General features: G+C 49.8%; 1 protein-coding gene across 4 annotated transcripts; it reads left to right on the top strand.

Moving 5' to 3' along the window:
- The first annotated feature begins 1,690 nt into the window (after window positions 1–1,690).
- On the top strand, window positions 1,691–14,737 carry LOC113923176 (apolipoprotein L3-like). Of its 4 annotated transcripts, none has more exons than XM_035721896.1 (6): window positions 1,691–1,953; window positions 2,157–2,398; window positions 9,355–9,400; window positions 9,583–9,691; window positions 10,681–10,807; window positions 13,822–14,737. In XM_035721896.1, the coding sequence occupies exons 4-6, from the start codon at window positions 9,661–9,663 to the stop codon at window positions 14,681–14,683; spliced, it is 1,020 nt and encodes a 339-aa protein (XP_035577789.1). In that variant the 5' UTR covers window positions 1,691–1,953; window positions 2,157–2,398; window positions 9,355–9,400; window positions 9,583–9,660; the 3' UTR covers window positions 14,684–14,737. The 4 variants fall into 4 exon arrangements, with proteins under 4 accessions (XP_035577789.1, XP_035577790.1, XP_035577787.1 ...); XM_035721897.1 differs by having other exon boundaries at window positions 9,358–9,400; XM_035721894.1 differs by lacking the exon at window positions 2,157–2,398.
- The last annotated feature ends 3,410 nt before the right edge of the window (window positions 14,738–18,147 follow it).

The raw sequence follows: 18,147 nt of genomic DNA on the forward strand, positions 1-18,147 counted from the left end.
CTGAGGCGTCTGCCAGACTCCTTCGTCCCTCAGCAACGTGAGGCTGACTCTCCCACTGAGGTGGGGTTGCCTTCCCAGTGGGCTGAAATGGCTTATTGACCAAAGATTTTGCCAAGACTCCCGACTCTGGAGCTGTAGTCATCCCGGGTGACTTTTCTTGGGATCCTTGGGGGTCAAGTGGAGCCGTATTTTATAGTCACTGGCTCTTTAGCGGACCCCAGTGGGGTGGACTCGGCACTTGTCCCTGCAGTCCAACGATGCCTAATCCTCACCTGACGTGTCTGCAGCCCCAGCCTGGTCGCTCCACCGCGGGGCCGTGTTCCTGGAGCCCGTCGATGTCCGGAGGCCATTTCTGCACGGGCGTGAGACCATCGGGCCGCAGGTCCTCCGGACATCGCATCGCGTTCTGCAGCTCACAGAGGTTTCATCGGGTGTCACGCCAAGGGCGTGCTAGGGAAAGGGAGAAGAATCCGGAGGAAGGGAGGTTATGGTTACCGAAAAAATGACCGAGAAGTAACCAAAGAAGGAGAGGTAGACAAAACAGTACTTCAAACAAGTGTCAGAGGGCACAATGTCAACGTGGCCTTGGGTTTCGGCTCCTTCCCAAAGCCACCACCTGTCCCCTCACCTGGCTTTCCCCATCTGCAAATTCAGCCCGAGCTCCCGGCCCACCCACAGGGTGATCATCACAAACCATGGGGGCGATTCTTATGTCATCATTCCATCACTCTGTCCCTCCCTCACAGGCTGGGGGAGGAGCCTCGATGCCCCGGGGACATTTGCCCGGACGGAAGGGTCAGGTTGGCTTCCGTGGTCGCAGGGGCAAAGGGCACAGCCGTCCAGCGGCTGCACATCTCAGAAGCCGTGGGACCCTTTCCCCGCGGCGTCTCTATCGGTGCAGGGGGCCGCTGTCTCCTAGAGCCGCCGCGGGAACGTGGACGGGCCCGCACGGCGCCTGGCGCACACTCAGCTCTGTCCACGGCGGCTGCTCTGCTCGGGGGCCCACGCGGGAGGGAGGCCTCGCTGGCTGTTTCCATTTGCTGTTTCCTGACGCTAGCCTTCCTAGAAAAGTCCTCGTTTAACGAGAAAGAGATCTGTCGGCAAGCGGAAACAAGCGGGGTAGAAAACAGCAGTGTTTCCTGAGCCCTCTCCCGCAAACGTCTGCATCCTTGCAAATAGCACTGGGCCACCAAGCGCGGGCCTCCTGGGGCTGTCCTGACATCAGGGACAAGGCTAGAGAGACCTGATTAGATCCAAAGGGGTGGGGGGAAGACACGGGCACGGTGACCCGAGCAGGGGATTTCAGCCCCTCACCCAGGCGCCATGGGAGCAGAGTAGGGCACAGGGACTCTGCCAGGGAGTGTGCTGGGGGGCTTCTCAGAGGAGGTGATGCTCGATTTGGGCTTTGAAGCATGAGCATGATTTTTCCAGGTGGTAGGAGCAGGTGCTCCTGGCAGACAGATCTGCATCAGGAAATACCTAGAAGCCACATGGTGTGGCGTTGAGTGGCTGCAACAGGGCAAGTATGTCGTGAACACCTGGTATGCCTGGGGACAGGAAGTTGCATAAGGCAGGTATGCTGGGGAGTCAGGTGGGAGGGACAGAGAGGAGGGGGCTGGGAACAAGCCCACGGGGGGGGGGGCGGTCTGCGGCGGGGAGTCATTTGCTGAGGGTCCCACAGTCTATCAGTGGCAGGAAGGGCAGAGCAGAGAAGGACCTAGAAGGTCCTTTGAGGGAGTCAGGACAGCCGAGGCTGGGTAGGATGCCTGGACAAGCCCCACCCAGTTGTGTTGTTTCACCGCAGGCTGCTTGGAAGTGGACACTTTCAGTTTCCAATTCAGGTCCCGGACATATTTGGGCCCCGAGGTGTGGTTACTGCACAGACTCGTAGCTGGCTCCTCACAGCCAAGAACCGCTGGATGTGCTTCAGCTCAGTCAGAGGAACATCCCTGGGTAAGCTGGGAGGGTAGGGGCCCCTGCCCATCTCCTCACCCTCCATATAGCTCTTTAAAGAAAGATCCTGTGTTGTCTCGATTTTATAGATGAGAGGGAACCTGAAGCTCCAGCTCCAGGTCCCACGCTAAGCAGGGGCACAGCCCGGATTCGAACCTGGGTTTGTCTGACTGCTTCCCCCCTCCCCCTGTGCCCCAAAACAGTGGAGAGGAGGGGGACACTGCTCAGCCCAGGTTCCAAACTGTCTGCGACCTGAGCAGGTAATCCACAAGGAAGGTGGATGTCGGGGTGCTCATGGAAACTCCCAGAAATCTGATAGAATTGTCCAAAGCACATTAAATCAGGAGGGTAATTCATGTGAAATCTGAGGCATAGTCTGACTTGTTCTCGGCCAGCGCGAGCTTCTCATCAAGACAGACAAGAAAACAAGGGGAATTGCTCACGGGTGAGTGAAGCTGGGGGTGCTGTGCTGTCCCCCCTCGGGTCGGAGCCCGGCTGCGGGCTGGAGAGCAGGCGCAGCGGGTACCCCGGCAGGCCCTGGAACAGGAGGTGCGGGAGGGAGTAGACAGGCCCCCGCCAGTGCTCAGAGTCCAGCAGAGGAGAACACACAGAGGACTGCAGTCAGGACAGTGCACGTTCAAGGGGAGCCCGGGGAGTCAGTGGGGGCAGCCTGCAGGTGAGGCAGGGGTTGGGCTGGGCCTCTAAGCACAGGTAAACTTGTACAAGGTGAGGGAGGTGGGGAAAGGCATTCCGGGGGGACGGAGCAGCCAAGCAAAGGCCTGGAGGCTGAGGTGGGATCAGAAGCAAGGAGGGGCGCCGGGCTGGCTTAGTAGGTAGAGCCTGTGACTCTGGATCTCAGGGCCCTATGTGAGTTCAAGGTCCACGTGGGGGGTGGAGCCTATAAAATACAAATTAAAAAAGAAAAAGTAAAAGAAGCAGGGAAGTGAGGGGTCCTTGATGACCAAGGCGACACGGAGGCCGGGCGGGAGGAGTGACGAAGATAGGAGCGGGAGCTTTGGGGAGCCCGGGGTGGAGGCCAGGCTGAGGAGTGTGAACCTGATCCTGTCTTAGGCTCCCCTTTCCTCCCTGTCTGAGGAGCATGCATGCAGTCGCTTGCAGGGAGATGCTCTGGTGCGAATCCGTGTCCGGCTGCCTCTGGAGAGCATAGACAGAGCCGGTGGGGATGGGAGGGCTCCGTGTCCCGTGTGGGCCATGCAGGTGGGCAGGGGCTGGCTCCCCTCCTCCTCCTGACAGCCTTGCTGGGAACTGACGAATCTGCAGGCTAGCCAGGGACACCGCAGGTACTAAACAGGCCGGAGGGAGCATTGTCCAGCATCACACCCAGCTGAGGCCCAACACGAGGGTCAGGGCCGGGCCAAGAATGGCAGAGGACGGGAGGGATGGGACCCGGAGTGCAGACACATCTGCAAAGGTTTGGCGTCATCCAGCGTTCGGCTCTTTCTGCCCGCTCGCTCCTCCTGCTCTCTGCCCTTGCTCTTTTTTTTTTTTTTAAAGATTTTATTTATTTATTTGACCTAGAGAGAGAGACAGCGAGAGCAGGAACACAAGCAGGGGGAGCAGGAGAGGGAGAAGCAGGCTTTCCGCCGAGCAGGGAGCCCGATGTGGGGCTCGATCCCAGGACCCTGGGATCATGACCCGAGCCGAAGGCAGACGCTTAACGACTGAGCCACCCAGGCGCCCTCTGCGTTTGCTCTTGGTCCTTTGCTTCATGGTGTCATTTGGCTGCGTGGGGCTCCCTGCTCAGTGGGAACTCTGCTTCTCCCTCTCCCTCTGCCTGCCACTCTCCAACCCCGCTCCCCCCCATGTTCATGCTCTCGCTTTCTCTGTCTCTCTCAAATAAATAAACAAAATCTTTATTTAAAAAAAGACTCCCCTTCTTATTAGGATTAATTAACAATTAAACGATCCCCATTTTACCAACTCCTTTCTGATTTACAACTTTACACCTTTATATCTCCCTTTTTTATATACTTTGTCTCAGCTCTTCTCCTTTGGACATTATTAGGAACTCATGGCCTTTCACAGACTCAGCCTGACCCAATTAAACATGATCCTAATAATCCTTATCAATTATCATTATTCTATGTAATTTGGTAGGATTACCAGTGGGTGCCTCTATTGAGCCCTGCTCTGAACATGCCCGAAGCATCCTTTCCTTCTGGACGAGGGGATATTGAAGGCCCGTGGAATTCAGCTTCCCTCCAAGGAGTCTTGCTACCTTTGAGTGGAGAAAAACCCATGGGTGCCTGTGTGAGTGGGCGAGGCACTGCTAGAACATTTATCTGTGGAAGGGTGGAGTTCACTCTGATTACCCGAGTTTAACCTACGTTATCATGCCACTTTTCTTAGACAACTTACTTTCATCAGCCACCGAGGTTTCTCCCACGATGACGATTGTCACATCAGGAGTCAGGCTTATTTCTTAGGGGCACTTGGTCCAACTGCTCCCATCATCTGTACAGTGGTAGTGCCAGAAACCAACCCATTATTGCGGTTAGCTGTTACTCACTGCTATACCACTTCTGCTTTCTTAAAATTAAAAAAAAAAAAATCAAAGTAATAAGTGCATATGGTTAAAACAAATCAATAGTACCGAGGGCTCTGCTCACCCACTTTCCCAATTAAAAGCGATCACTTATAATTTGTTGCTTTTTCTTTAGGGTGGTTAATCAATACCTTTAAATGATACTCTTACACCGGGAGACAGAATAGGTGAAAGTGTAGGCTCTGGAGACAGGGAGTCTGGATTTGAATTCTGGCTCTGGCACTAGCTGGGTGCTTTGGGTAAATTACTTAACCTTTCTGAGCTTCAGTTCCTTTTCTTACAGAGAGTCATGCTGAGATATATGAGTTAATGCCTGCAAAGTGCTTAGAACGGTGCCTGGTGCAAAGCAGGTAGTCTCAACCACAATAGTTAGTTTCAGTCCCTCAATTTTTAAATTGTTTTATGAGCTATTTATTTCTTACCAGGACAGATAATGATTTCACTTGTTTATATACTTTTTCTTACATACCTCCCCAGTTTCTCCTAATACCATTCTATCACTGATTTTATGTCCTCGGTTAGAAACCTTTCTAGTCGTAAGCAATTTACTTACACCTTTGTTTCTTTTTTCTTTTTTTCTTCCATCTTCATTTCTTAGCCTCTCCATGGCAGCCAGTATTTTTGGACTCCCCGCTTTGTGAAATAAGGATGTTAATCCTCCTCCTCTCTTCAGTGCTTCACCTCTAACTTCTATCATTGTACTTTAATTTACTATGGCAACAAGTACATTTAGTCCTCATATTTAAATGGTCTCTTTCGTTCTAGAAGTGAAAAATGACACAAGAATGCTTACATGTGTGATGTTTTCAGTTTTCGTTACTGTAGAGCTAACTTGTGAAATACAGATGCACATGTTTTCTTGTACAGCTTTAGTTTTTCCTGATTTTCTAATTGCCTATGTTTTGACCCCTTGCCAGGCTGCCTTCAACATTTCCTCAATTTCTTTTGAACTGTGCATTATATAAGTATTTTATCAAGTCCCCTTTGCCCATAGAACTCTTCACTTCTTATTCTATCCTGGGCTGGTTGCTCTCTCGGCCTTCCGTATGCCCAGCTGTATTCCTTGGATTCCTTTCTGTCTATGTTAATTTTCCTGTCTCCTGGACCTCAGCTTTCTGTCTCTTGGTTTCTTGGTTATTATCCTCCACCTCACCCCATAGACACGCAAACTATTTTTTTTTTCATTTCTACAGCTCTTTCTAAAGTAATTTTCTAAGAATTGATAGCCTTGGTAACTTGTCATTCCTCGTTTAGTTTCATTTTTCTGTCACCTTTTTGTTTTATTTTCTGGACGTTTTCGTTGACTTTTCCAACCTTTCCCGAGACTTCTTTTTAATTCCCAAGATCTCTTTTTTGTCCCATTACTTTTTTCCCTTTCCGGTGCATCCCGTTCTCATTTTATGAAGAAAACAGCTTTCTAACCTCCCTGAGGACATTGGTTCAAGGTTTAAAAAATTATTCTTATAGTCAAAATTACGTGTTTCTAACTGAGTGTTGCTGAGTGGTGGGGGGATGGGAGGGATGGGGTGGCTGGGTGGTAGACATTGGGGAGGGTATGTGCTATGGTGAGCGCTGTGAATTGTGCAAGACTGTTGAATCACAGATCTGTACTTCTGAAACAAATAATGCAACATATGTTAAGAAAAAAGAAAATGAAGAAGATAGCAGGAGGGGAAGAATGAAGGGGAGTAAGTCGGAGGGGGAGACGAACCAGGAGACATGATGGACTCTGAAAAACAAACTGAGGGTTCTAGAGGGGAGGGGGGTGGGGGGATGGGTTAGCCTGGTGATGGGTATTAAGGAGGGCACGTTCTGCATGGAGCACTGGGTGTTATGCACAAACAGTGAATCATGGAACACTACGTCAAGAACTAATGATGTAATGTATGGTGAGTAACAGAACAATAAATAATTAAAAAAATTGCGTGTTTCTTCTGGTGTCATTGTTTTGAAGGTTTATTAAGTCCAGTTATTTTTGTTATTATTGTTTTAAAATAAGCTCTATGCCCAGTGTGGGGCATGAACTCTTGAGATCAAGAGTTGCATGCTCTACCAACTGAGCCAGCCAGGTGCCTTCTGGAGTCATTTTTTATTTATCTTAGCCACCCTTTCCATCTGGTCATCTTTCTTGTATATCTGATCCTAGATTGCCCATTCACAGTTGCAGACAGGTAAGTTGATTGGCAGGCTTCCCTGTAGAGTGATTGGATGAGGACCCCCTAGATGTCAGAAGACAGAGGTATTTTTTTCTGGAGTGTTTCATTTCTGATTTTTCCCCTTCTGGTGTAGACTTAGGCTGCTGTGAATATAGGATTGGGTGTGGGGTTGGTAACCTTATTCCTGCTTCCCCTCTCCACCTCCCTCTCATCTTCAGTCTTCTCCAGAGGTCTGCCTAGCCGGCCATTCTTCTTGCCCATTGCCTTGTTCTCTCTTTGTTTTTCTGATGGCAGCTCCCTCTCCTCTTGTTTATTCAGCTATCAGTTCTGCATCCAATCTGCATTCAAACATTTGTCTAAGCCTCTGGACTCCTGTTGGCCCCGTTCTCCTTTCTTATCGACAGCAGAAGGAGGGGAGGCAGTGTGTGGGTTCTTGAGTCCAGCAGGCAGGACCTTGAACCCTTGAACCCAGCCTACCACTTACTAGATTTCTGACTCTGGGCAAGTCACCTAGTCTGTGCTTTCGTTTCCTTGTCTGTAAACAGGGATGCGAATGATGCACACACTACTCAATGGTTATTGAAGAAGACAGGTTATTATTTGTAAAGTCTTAGAGCGATTGATTACCAGTGCAGAGTAGAGGGCACAAATGTGAGTCACTCTCATCATTAGTTACTTTTATACCTATAAGTACCTTTACTATCATTTCAGTCAGGTCTCAGGAGGGGTAGTTGATAAATGCTCTTTTGCCTTCTTCAAATAGTGCCTAGGGGCACCTCGCTGGCTTATTCTGAAAAGAATGGGACTTTTGACCTTGGGGTTGTGAGTTCGAGTCTCAAATTGGGTGTAGAGATTACTAAGAAAAATAAATAAACTTAAAAAAAATAATGCTTAGGGTACGTGGGTGGCTCAGTTGGTTAAGTGTGCCTTCGGCTCAGGTCATGATCATGGGGTCCTGGGATCGAGCCCCGCATCAGGCTCGTTGCTCCGCGGGGAGTGTGCTTCTCCCTCTGCCCCTCCTCCCACTTGTTCTCTCAATCTCTCTCTCTCTGTCTCTCTCAAATAATAAATAAGTAAAATCTTTCAAAGAAATAAGGTTTAAACGTAGTCAACATTTGCTGTCTTTCCTCATCTCCCAAGGTAAGATAATAACAGAACTAAAATAAATGCTCTCTCTATAAGGGTCTGTTTTTTAAAAAAGTTTACGAAGAGCTGGTCAGAATGGAACGGTGGACACCCCTCATCTACCGTGAATGTGAATGTGAATTGGTATGATTTTTTTCGTAACAGTGTGGCTCTAGGTATGAAAAACTTTGTACGTGTTGATACCTGCTGACCCAGTCCTCCTGCTTGTAGAAATGTCTTAAGGAAACAATCTCAAATGCAAAATGCAAAGTTTTATACAAGGAGATCGTCCTTTGCTCTATCATTTCGATAAAGAATTAGAAGCAGTCTAAGGTACAAAGTCGGGGGAGGACAGCAGAGAAGACGGCGCATTATCAGGAAGGCTTGACAATGCACAGTGGGGCTGTAGGCATTGTGCCAGGACCTAGCAGGACCCCAGGCCCTGTGCGATGAAGAATCTTGCAGAAGCAAGGAGGACACAGGCTTTGGGAAGCCGTGGCACCAGGAAATTGATCCAGACAAAGACCGTTCACGATGCAAGACATCGTTGAGGAATGAGAAGAGTCATTTACAAATAAACACATAGACAGTTGACCCTTGAACAACACAGGTTTGATCAACAGAGTTCTACTTTTATGCAGATTTTTTTCATCAAATATATGTGCAGTACTTTAAATGTACTTTCTCTTCCTTACGGCTTTCTTTCTTTTTTTAAATTTAATTTATTTATCTGACAGAGAGAGAGAGAACATACGTGCGGGGGGGGGGGGACGGGCACAGGGAGAGGGAGAAGCAGACTCCCCACTAAGGAGGGAGCCGGTTGTAGCGTCTCCATCCCAAGATCCTAGGATTATGACCTGAGCTGAAGGCAGATGCTTAAACGACTGAGCCACCCAGGCGCCCCTTCCTTATGATTTTCTTAACAACATTTTCTTTTCTCTAGCTTACTCTGTTGCAAGAATATAGTACATAATACATATAACATACAAACTATGTGTTGATCCGCTGTTTATATTATCGGTAAAGCTTCTGGTCAAGAGGAGGCTCTTAGTAGTTAAGTTTTGGGGAAGTCAGAAGTTATGCATGAATCTGACTGCACGGGGATGGGGGTCATCACCCCTAACCCCTGTGTTGTTCAAAGGTCAACTGTACATAAATAAATGTTTATGTATGTTAAAGGGAGTAGAGCACAGTCATCACAAACATGGACTTTGGATCAGAGACACCCGGGTTCACGTCCAGGCTCTAGCACTATTGTGAAAACTTGGGCTAACCTAAGTTCAGGTGGTGGTTTCCTCCACCTTAACGTGGGAGCCACAAGAGCACCGACCTCATGGAGTGTGTGTGGCTATTCAGTGAGGGAACACATAAGGAGCCCTGCCTGTCATAGATACTTGATCAATATTAGCTCTTATCAATTAGCAAACACACATGTTTCTGACCTCCCAAATTTCCAGAACACTTCTTCCCATGTTTTCTTCTGTGTTTGGTTTTATTGCTCCTATAACTTCTCAGATGGCAGTCTCCCTGACTGATTATCTTCTTGTGGCCCAGCAGGACGACAGGAGCCCGACTTGGCTTGGGAGTGAGCTGGAGTGAGGTGAGTAACTTCCCTTAAATAGCGGCTGGCAGAAGTCAGTGGACAGACAAACACGTCAGGTAAAGTCTACTTTGGCATTGGTAGCCATCCCGGAGGGAACCACCAGAGACCTGGCCCCTCGCTGCTTCCTGCTGCCGCAGCTGGCTCCCATTTGACCCCACGATTTGTTCTCTCTTCCCCAGGGGTGAAGCAACACCGCCTTCTAGCCGGGACGCAGAGGCGAGCTGTTGCGAAAACGCTCAGATCCCACTGCTGGCACCATGGCCTCAGGAGCCCGTGAGCTCTGCCCAGGTAGTCAACCTCCACTTCTCTGGATGATTCCTGGAATTGTGGGGATGCCTCCAGCTGAGTTATCCTAAGAGGAATCGGTCCCTTGAAGAGCTTCCTTGAGCCCCTAAGCGGGGGTCAAAGGGAGTCCCCAGCCCAGGGGTCTGTAGGGGACACCTCCCTCCTGTCTTCTCAGGGTCATGGCTGAGATGCTCACTTCCTCCCTCCCCCTGCCGCCCATCAAATCCATCAAATGACCCAGAAGTGAGGCCAGGAGAGCCCACTGGGAGGTGGGGGACAGCAGAGGGGAAAGGAGGGAAGAGAGGGGTCCTGAGGCAGGGCAGGGGGAGGAGGTAGACCAGCAACCTTGGAGGCTTCTCCTGCCCTCTTGCCCTGTCCAAGCCTCCAGCATGGCTAAGGATGACTGTGGGGCTTCACAGCAGAGGCTGTTCCCTCCAGTTCTCACCCTGTTGCCAGCCTGACTGCTCTGTGATGGTCAGTGGGCCACTGACCTGGACCCCAGTCTGGCCTTTGCCACCTCCCACCTGTGTGACCTGGAGTGCCTTACCTAACCTTACCTGTAAAATGAGAATATTTCCCTATGTGGTTATGAGGATCAAATATAATGTGTTTATGTGGTTTGGGCCAGGGTCTGCTACACAGTATATCCTCTCTAAATTTTGTTGCTCTCCCCTTTGCCTGGAACCTCTTAGTTCCAAGTGGAATCCTCCCTTCCCCCAGCATCTCCCGGCTCCCTACGGCTGTTAGGGCATTTGTCCTATGTCCCAAGTATAAGCACCTGCTTATGAGACATGAAAGCGGGGCAGGAATTGATTCTATTGTTCTCAATAACCCTGCCTATGCTCTCAGTATTTCTCCGCCCCCCAGCAATCCGTAAATACACAGACTTAGCAATGTGGGTTCCCTCAAGCTAAGCCCTCATTTCCTCTACCCCTTAGTGAAGCAGGAAAAGAAAAATCTAAATAACCTTTCATTTTTTCCTTTCCATCTAGAGAGCAAAAGCCTTCTTGAGGATATCATTGAGTCTGTCCAGGACACAGTGAGCTTCGAGGAACTGCACTTCCTGCTGACTGACCATGAAGCCTGGGAGGCATTCTTGACTGAGGCCACGTTGTCCAGGTAAACCTCCGGGGTTACCCTGGCATGGTCACCCTGGTGTCTGCGGGACAGTATCCTGGGGTTGGGGTTGAGTATGTTCCTTCTCAACAATCCATGAGGAATATGTCCTCCATGACATTCACTGACAGTGAATGGCCTCAGATTGAGACAAGGTGAAACCTGCAGAGTGACCTTGGTCCTTTACATAGAGCGGACCTGTCTCTGCCTTTGTCTCTTCATCTGTTCAATTTTATCAGGAGGAAATGAAGATAATGCATATAAAGTGCTTAGCATAGTGACTGACACATAGTAGGGTCTCAATTAATGTTAACTTCTTAGAAGATTGCCGAGAAGAGACAGGGGCCAAGGGTCTTCTTCCTAGAGATGAGGGCCAAGCAGGACTTCTTCTGGGACAAGTCAGAAGAACACTGACACCTCAGTCTGTGCTCCTGGGAATTCGGACTAGAGTCTTCCCTCCCATCTAAGGAGTTACATGAACATGCAGGATCCTGCTGACCCATGAGGCAGAGAGGCTAGAGTGGAATTGGACCGAGCTGGGTTGGACCCTGACTCTATCTCTGCCCAGCCTTGGGGCTCTCTGGCTCTGGATGTCTTGGAGTCTCAGATTTGTCATTTGTTCAATGGACACACTAATGCAATCTGATAAGATTGTGGCGAAGGACTTTGTGTGAATTGTGGGGTCAAAGGTGAGGAACCAAGGGCAGTCATCCTGTCCAAAGGCCCAGGAGGCTTGGACCAGGGCCAGAGCTGGTGGTTAGGATGCACAAGGGGTTGTGGGGTCTAGGTTGGAGGACTAGGTAGGCTTGGGCAGCAGGGCTGGAACTGAGTGAAGCTCTAGAGCACAAAACTTGAGGAGACCAGGGACCTAGCAGAGGTCCTGTGAGAGGGAGAGGGCACATTTCTGCCCTCCCTTCTTTGATCTCCTCACCGCTGGGCATCAGGGGCCATGGGGGTTGTTTCTTCCATACCTTGCCTTGGAGCTGGGGAGTCGTGACGCCCATTTGGAAGCCTCTTCTCTTCTCCCTAGAGCAGCCCCAGACCAATAGGAGGCAGTGTGGCTTTGTGACAACTTCCAGCTCCACGGGGGGAAGCTGCCGATTCTGTAATCTTTGGGGGATTCTGAGCCTGAGAAGTCCCCACCAAAGAGGAAAGTACTTCCTGCACCAGCTTGCCCAAAAGCAGGTCTTCTCTGGCTTAGTGATTCAGATAGAAGGTTGTCAACGTCTCTTGCATCTTTAAGAGATGTCATAGAGTTGCACATGGGCTTGGTGTACATGCATACAAAGCTGTCACCAGCTAAGGTGTGATTTAGGCGGGTGACACCTGTGTGGGAGGGGGTGCTGGGTGGTGGGTCAGGAGTCCATGGTGTGAGCTGGAGAGTCTGAGGGGAACCAGGGTGGTGGGTGTCCTGCTTCTCAGTCAGTTGGGGCAGCGCCTGGTCCCCAGCAGAGGACATGGGGCTTGGGAGAGAGAGCAGGTGCCAAGCAAAATGATCATTAAGGTCCCTTCTCGCTCTGCGGTTTTGTTTTCTTAAATTCCAAGTACCCAGAGTTAACCAAACTGCAGAGTCTGAGAACACAATCCCTAAGACTGCCCTTACTTTTGGCACCAACTGCAAATTGGGGGGGGGTCCCCAAACCACCCGGAGATTGGATGATGCCCTGGAAGCACTCATAGAGCTCACTCAGAGCTGTCACTCTCAGTCACCCTGTGATACAGGGAAGGATACAGGTTCCCATCAGCCAAAGAGAGAGACACTTGGGGCAGAGTCTGGGAGGGTTTCCAGCGCAAAGCTTCGTTGCCCTTGGGAGGCCCTACTGTCCTGTACTCAGTGTGTGACAATGATGTGGAGCATGGCCCACCAGGGAAGTTCACACTGTGAAAGTAAACAATTATTGTGACACTTACTAATATCGTAAAGAAGACTTAATTCATGCCCTAGGCGTCAAGAGTGATGTCATCGGGGAGAGGGAATCCCAGGGCTCACCTGGGAATGCAGCGGAGACAGCTGGGGATTTATAGCCAAGGAGCAGGCTGGGGGCAGGGCATGGGAAGTCACTAAGAGGAGACATCAAGGTGGGGGATTCTTGCTAACCTGACCCAATAATGTTCTTCCTGAAGGCAGGCAAGGACTTCTGCAACAAAGGTGGGATTTGATCAGATGTCAGAGGTGATTAGATATCAAGAGTGTGTGGATTCTCACTAAGCTGACCTAACAGGGTTCTTGCTAAGACTGGGCATGACAGGCTGCCAAGGACAGAGCACAGAAGACCAAGGTCAAGGCCTAGTCAAGAGGAGTGTCAGAGAGCCCGAATAACGTTTGGTCAAGGAGAGAGTCTTTTTCAACCCCGTCCTCAGAGTACAGAGTTTTAATGGGGCTCAATCACCTGCTCCCTGCATGGCTGACTTGGCATCTTCAGCTCCCCCTGGAGGTTAGTTTCTAGTTCCTCTTCCTGTCAGAACTGACAGCACATGACCCAAAGCCCCCCTCATCTTGTCAGGCTGTCCAGTGAGTGGCCAAAGTCCCAGGCAAAGGAAGACTGTCCTATCATTCTAGGACCCTTGACATCCTAGGTGGAGACCTAGAGATCACTTCCTAGTCAAGGGCAAAGGGCAGACCTCTCTGTGGGTAAGGTTCATCCTTCAGTACACACGAAGATTCTCCGAGTGAAGGTTTTTCTGCTCCAACCCCACTTCCCTTTGTTCATCTACCAAGTTCCCAGTCTACACACGCTGTGGTACTGACTGTGTTGACCTGGGAAGCCATCTTTATCAGATACCCACCATTTAAGTGCATCTTAAGATGACATGTACTTATTGATTCCCTTACTGTGTGTTATGGAACATTAGCAATGTACAGAATGTGTTTAACATTGTAAGACAAATTCTTTACATTTGTAAAATTCTTTTGCATTTGATTTATAGTAAACGTTCTGTGGTTTATGTGGGATAGATCGAATGAAGCCCCCTTTACAGATCAGCTTTTCTTAATCACTTGACCTTCACTGTTACAGGGAGGAGGCAGATGCCCTACGTGAAGGTCTGAACGAGCTGGAAAGAACCATGTATACAGAGGCCGAAGAGCAGCTGGCTAGAGAGAGGTTTTTGAGTGAGTTTCCCAAGTTGAAAGTGGAGCTTGAGGAGCGCATAAGAAAGCTCCACGAGCTTGCAGATAATGTTGACAGGGTTCACAAGAACTGCACCATCTCCAACATAGTAGCCAGCTCCACCGGCGCTGCATCTGGCCTCCTGTCCATCCTTGGCCTGGGTCTGGCACCTTTCACAGCAGGGGCCAGTCTGGCACTCTCGGCTGTTGGAGCAGGGCTGGCAGCAGCATCTGTTGTGACCCAAGTGTCCACCAGCATCGTGGAATACTCAAGCGAGTCATCCGCAAAAGCCCAAGCCAGTCGCCTGACATCAATTGATTTTGACAAAGGGGAGGTAGTTGCCAAGGTTCTGTGTGATACCATACCCCAGATTTCTTCCTCAACAGGTAAATGCATCCAAGCCCTGCAAAACATTGCAAAGAATGTTCATGCCATCAAGCTAGCCAAAGTCAAACCTCGCCTAGTAGCCAATGCCAGGCGCCTCATGAGAGCTCAGAGAGTCTCAGTTCGAAGTAGCAGGCAGGTGCAGAAAGCTTTTGGAGGCACTGCTCTTGGAATGACCAAAGGAGCCCGGATCATGGGTGCAGCCACCGCAGGTCTCTTCCTTGCAATGGATGTGGTCAACCTTGTGAAAGACTCAGAGCACTTGCAAAAGGGGGCAAAGGCCGAGTCAGCTGACGAGATGAGGCAGCAGGCCCGGGAGCTGGAGAACAAGTTGGAGGAGCTCACCAAGATCTATGAAAGTGTGATGGAGGGCCTGACTCCATGACCCCCGAGCAGGGCAGGGAGCAGGGACATGTGTGGAAGAAAGACATAGAGGTACCTTATTAGAGGGGAGAATAAAGTTTTGGGGCTGGGGTGTTGAGGAGTTTGGCATTTCTGTAGCTGAGCCCAGTGAGGGAGCGGTTAATGAGATGGCAGAAGGGTGGGGGGGAACATTTGACAAGTTGCTGGTGCTCTTTGGGGTCAGTGTGTGCTGAGAGACCAATGAAGCTCCTCTGAAATTCTAAAGGTGGTGTTGGAACAGTGGCTGATTTGAAAAAAAAGTGGCGGTGGAGATGGGGGAGAATAGAAAAGAGAAAGCAGATGCCAGCAACAGGTCAAGGAAACTTGCCATATGTCAAGGAGATCAACCAGCATGGGACCAAGAGTCTCACTGTCCTCATCATCTGGAGGTGTGGGGTGGGCGACAGTGTATTGCAGATCCATGTGCCTTTCCCAATCTTGTCCTCTAGAGACTGCTTCAGTAAATATGGACTGATGCATCGTGTCTTTGTTGTGTTCATCGAGGGTCTCGCCTGGGCTCTGGAGGCCAGACTTCCCTTGCCCATGGCCTTGTCTTCTGGGATCTCAGGAAGCAAGTCCTCCATTGCTCCTTCTGCTTGCTCACTGGGCTCCTGCTCTCCCATCTGGTTATTTTCCTCAGACCTCAGCACCTTTCAGGCCCCACTGGGACTCCCAGGAGAAGCTTGGGCACATCTGTCATCAGACTGAGCACAGGCGTGTTCCTCGGCCGGTGTCTAGAACCCGGGATCGACGGGACAGATGGCTGTGTTTTTCTTGTGGGCAGGAGGACTAAGCCTCAAAAGCTGCAGACTTCCTCATCCCTCCCTCCCTTGTGGATTGCCAAGCCCTCAAGGCCTCCCCTTCCCCACCACGGAGTCATGTGATCTTCTCTTCCTTCTTTCTTGCCCAGACCCCACCTGCCTTCCCTTCTTCCCAGCCCCTCATCCTGCCCTACTTCTGGTCTGTACCTGCAGGGAGTGGGGAGGGGGCTCCCAGCCATCCGTGTTGTGTGGCTGGTTGGATAAATAGTTCTCCTGTGGCTTCACCAGCCCAGCCGTTAGATTCTGGGGAGGAAGACGAGAAAAGCCTCACTTAGCTTTCTGGTCTAGTTGTCACCCAGGGCTCATGCCCCAGGATTTTCTGCGCTGGGGTTTAAGAGAAGGAGGCGTCGGAGATTTGCCCGGCATTAAGGAATCCAGCCCTTGATTTCTTTCCACATGCCTATTGTTCTGCAGTGCCTGGGGAGCACTATGGGAAGTTGAGGAGGGAGGTGGGGTCCTTGGGAGATTCAAGGAACAAGCCTCACCCAGAACCCCCCACATATCAGAGGGCATGTTAGCCTGAGAAGATGTATGTTGACTTGCTAGGATTTGGGGACCAAGAGATAACATGGGGAAGCTGCAGCCGCCAGGCCTGGGGCCAAGGCAGGAATCTAACCAGAGGGAAAGGAGCCTCAGCCGTTTATTGGAGGCTCTACTCAAAGCAAGTAGTCTTAGTATCCAGGCTTCCTCATCTTTGGTGAGTGGAATGATTCTCGGCTCCACGGCTTGTTATTTTTCTCACCATCCTTTATTTATCCCGTTAGAGACCCAAACTATGAACTGCAAAACCTCTGCTGTGTTCCACGGGAGGCAGAGAGTACTCAGGGTGTGAGGTTTGAGGTCTTCAGATGGTTAGCATAGGGTATTGCTAGGAGCAATAGAGCAGCCGCCCCAAATTCTGGTCCTGGCATTCTTTGAATGTCATCCTCCAGCAGGGAGGGCACTTGGTGGGGCCAACCTCTCAGATCGAAGACCGTGGGATCCGGGAACTATCCATCCCCCATGAACGATGCACGGGGATGTGGAGAGTTCCCTGTGCTGGCCTCAGCCACAGGACGCCTGGTGCCAGGGACTGATGGTTCTATCACTGAACCAACCAGGAGGACGCTGGCCCTAATTATTCAGACGCTATGATGTCCCCACTATCCTTCTGGTAGTGAAAAATCTCAGTAGGATTATTAAAAATCCAGCAGCTAAGAATTTAAAAGGCCCCTAGGTATCTGGATTGTAGGAGTCTGGTTGCTCAGAGGATCAGGAAGGGATGAGATTAGTTTAAAAGACAGAGTTTGGACTTGCTGTCAGAATACAAATGCTGGGAACATCTGACCCTGGTAACATCGAAGGACCTGAGATCATGGCCTGAGCTGAAGGCAGACCAACTAAACCACCCAGGTGCCCCCCCCCCCCCCACCTTTTTTTAAGAGATTGAGAGAGAGAGAGAGAGAGAGAGAGAGAGAGCACAAGCAGGGTACTGGAGGGGCATAGGGAGGGAGAGAGACAGAAGCAGAGTCCCTGCTGAGCATGGAGCCCGACTCGGGGCTTGATCTCAGGACTCTCAGGTCACAACCTGAGCCAAAACCAAGAGTCTGATGCTCAAACGACTGAGCCATCCAGGCTCCCTGGTAGTTCATTTTTTAAAACCGCTGAGTGATATGTATGGATAACTACATTTTCCTTATCCTCTTGACAGACACTTGGATTGTTTCTTTTCTTCTTTTTTTAAAAAATATTTCATTTTTAAGTAATCTCTACACCCAACGTGGGGCTTAAACTCATGACCCAGGATCAAGAGTCACATGCTCCACCAGCTGAGCCAGCCAGGCGCCTGGGTTGTTTCTAATATGAAGCCATTGTTAACAAGACTGCTCTGTACTAGTCTTGTATGGGCATGTTTTCATTTTTCTTGGGTAAGCGCTGTGTGGTATAGTAGGTGAATCCTTACCTTTTAAAGAACGTGCCAAGGAACTTTCCAGAGTGGTTGTACACCTTATGCTCTCACCAGTATTTATGAGAGTTCTGGTTGCTCCGTATCCTCACCAGTACTTGGAATTGGCCATTTCTTTCACTGTAGCCATTCCCATGGGAGTGTAGTGGTGTCTCCCTGAAGGTTTAATTTGCATTTCCCTGATGATAATGTCAGTCATCTTATCATATCCTTATGAATCATTCTTATATCTACTTTTTGTGAAGTGTCTGTTTATATCTATGACCCACTTAGCCTGGGTTGCTCAGACGGTTAAGCGTCTGACTCTTGGTTTCAGCTCAGATCATGATCTTGGGGCGTGGGATCTAGGCTTGCGACAGGCAGGGAGTCTGCTTCCCTCTTCCTCTCCCTCTGCCCCTCCCCCTGCAATGTACTCTCTCTCTCAAATAAATAAAAATAAATCTATTGCCCCCCCTTTAAAAATTAAGTTGTAGTCTTATTATTGAGTTGTAAGAATATTTAGTATGTTCTAGATACAAGTCATTTGTCAGATATGTGTACTGAGAATATTTTCTCCTGTTTTGGGAATTGTCTTTCCCTTTCTTCATGTTTTTTGAAAAATGAGAGTTTTTAGTTTTGATAAAATATGATTTATCAACTTTTTTCTTTTATGGTTCATGCTTTTTGAGTCTTATCTCAGAA

This window comes from Zalophus californianus, chromosome 9, assembly GCF_009762305.2.
Source record: "Zalophus californianus isolate mZalCal1 chromosome 9, mZalCal1.pri.v2, whole genome shotgun sequence".
NCBI classification, from domain to species: domain Eukaryota; kingdom Metazoa; phylum Chordata; class Mammalia; order Carnivora; family Otariidae; genus Zalophus; species Zalophus californianus.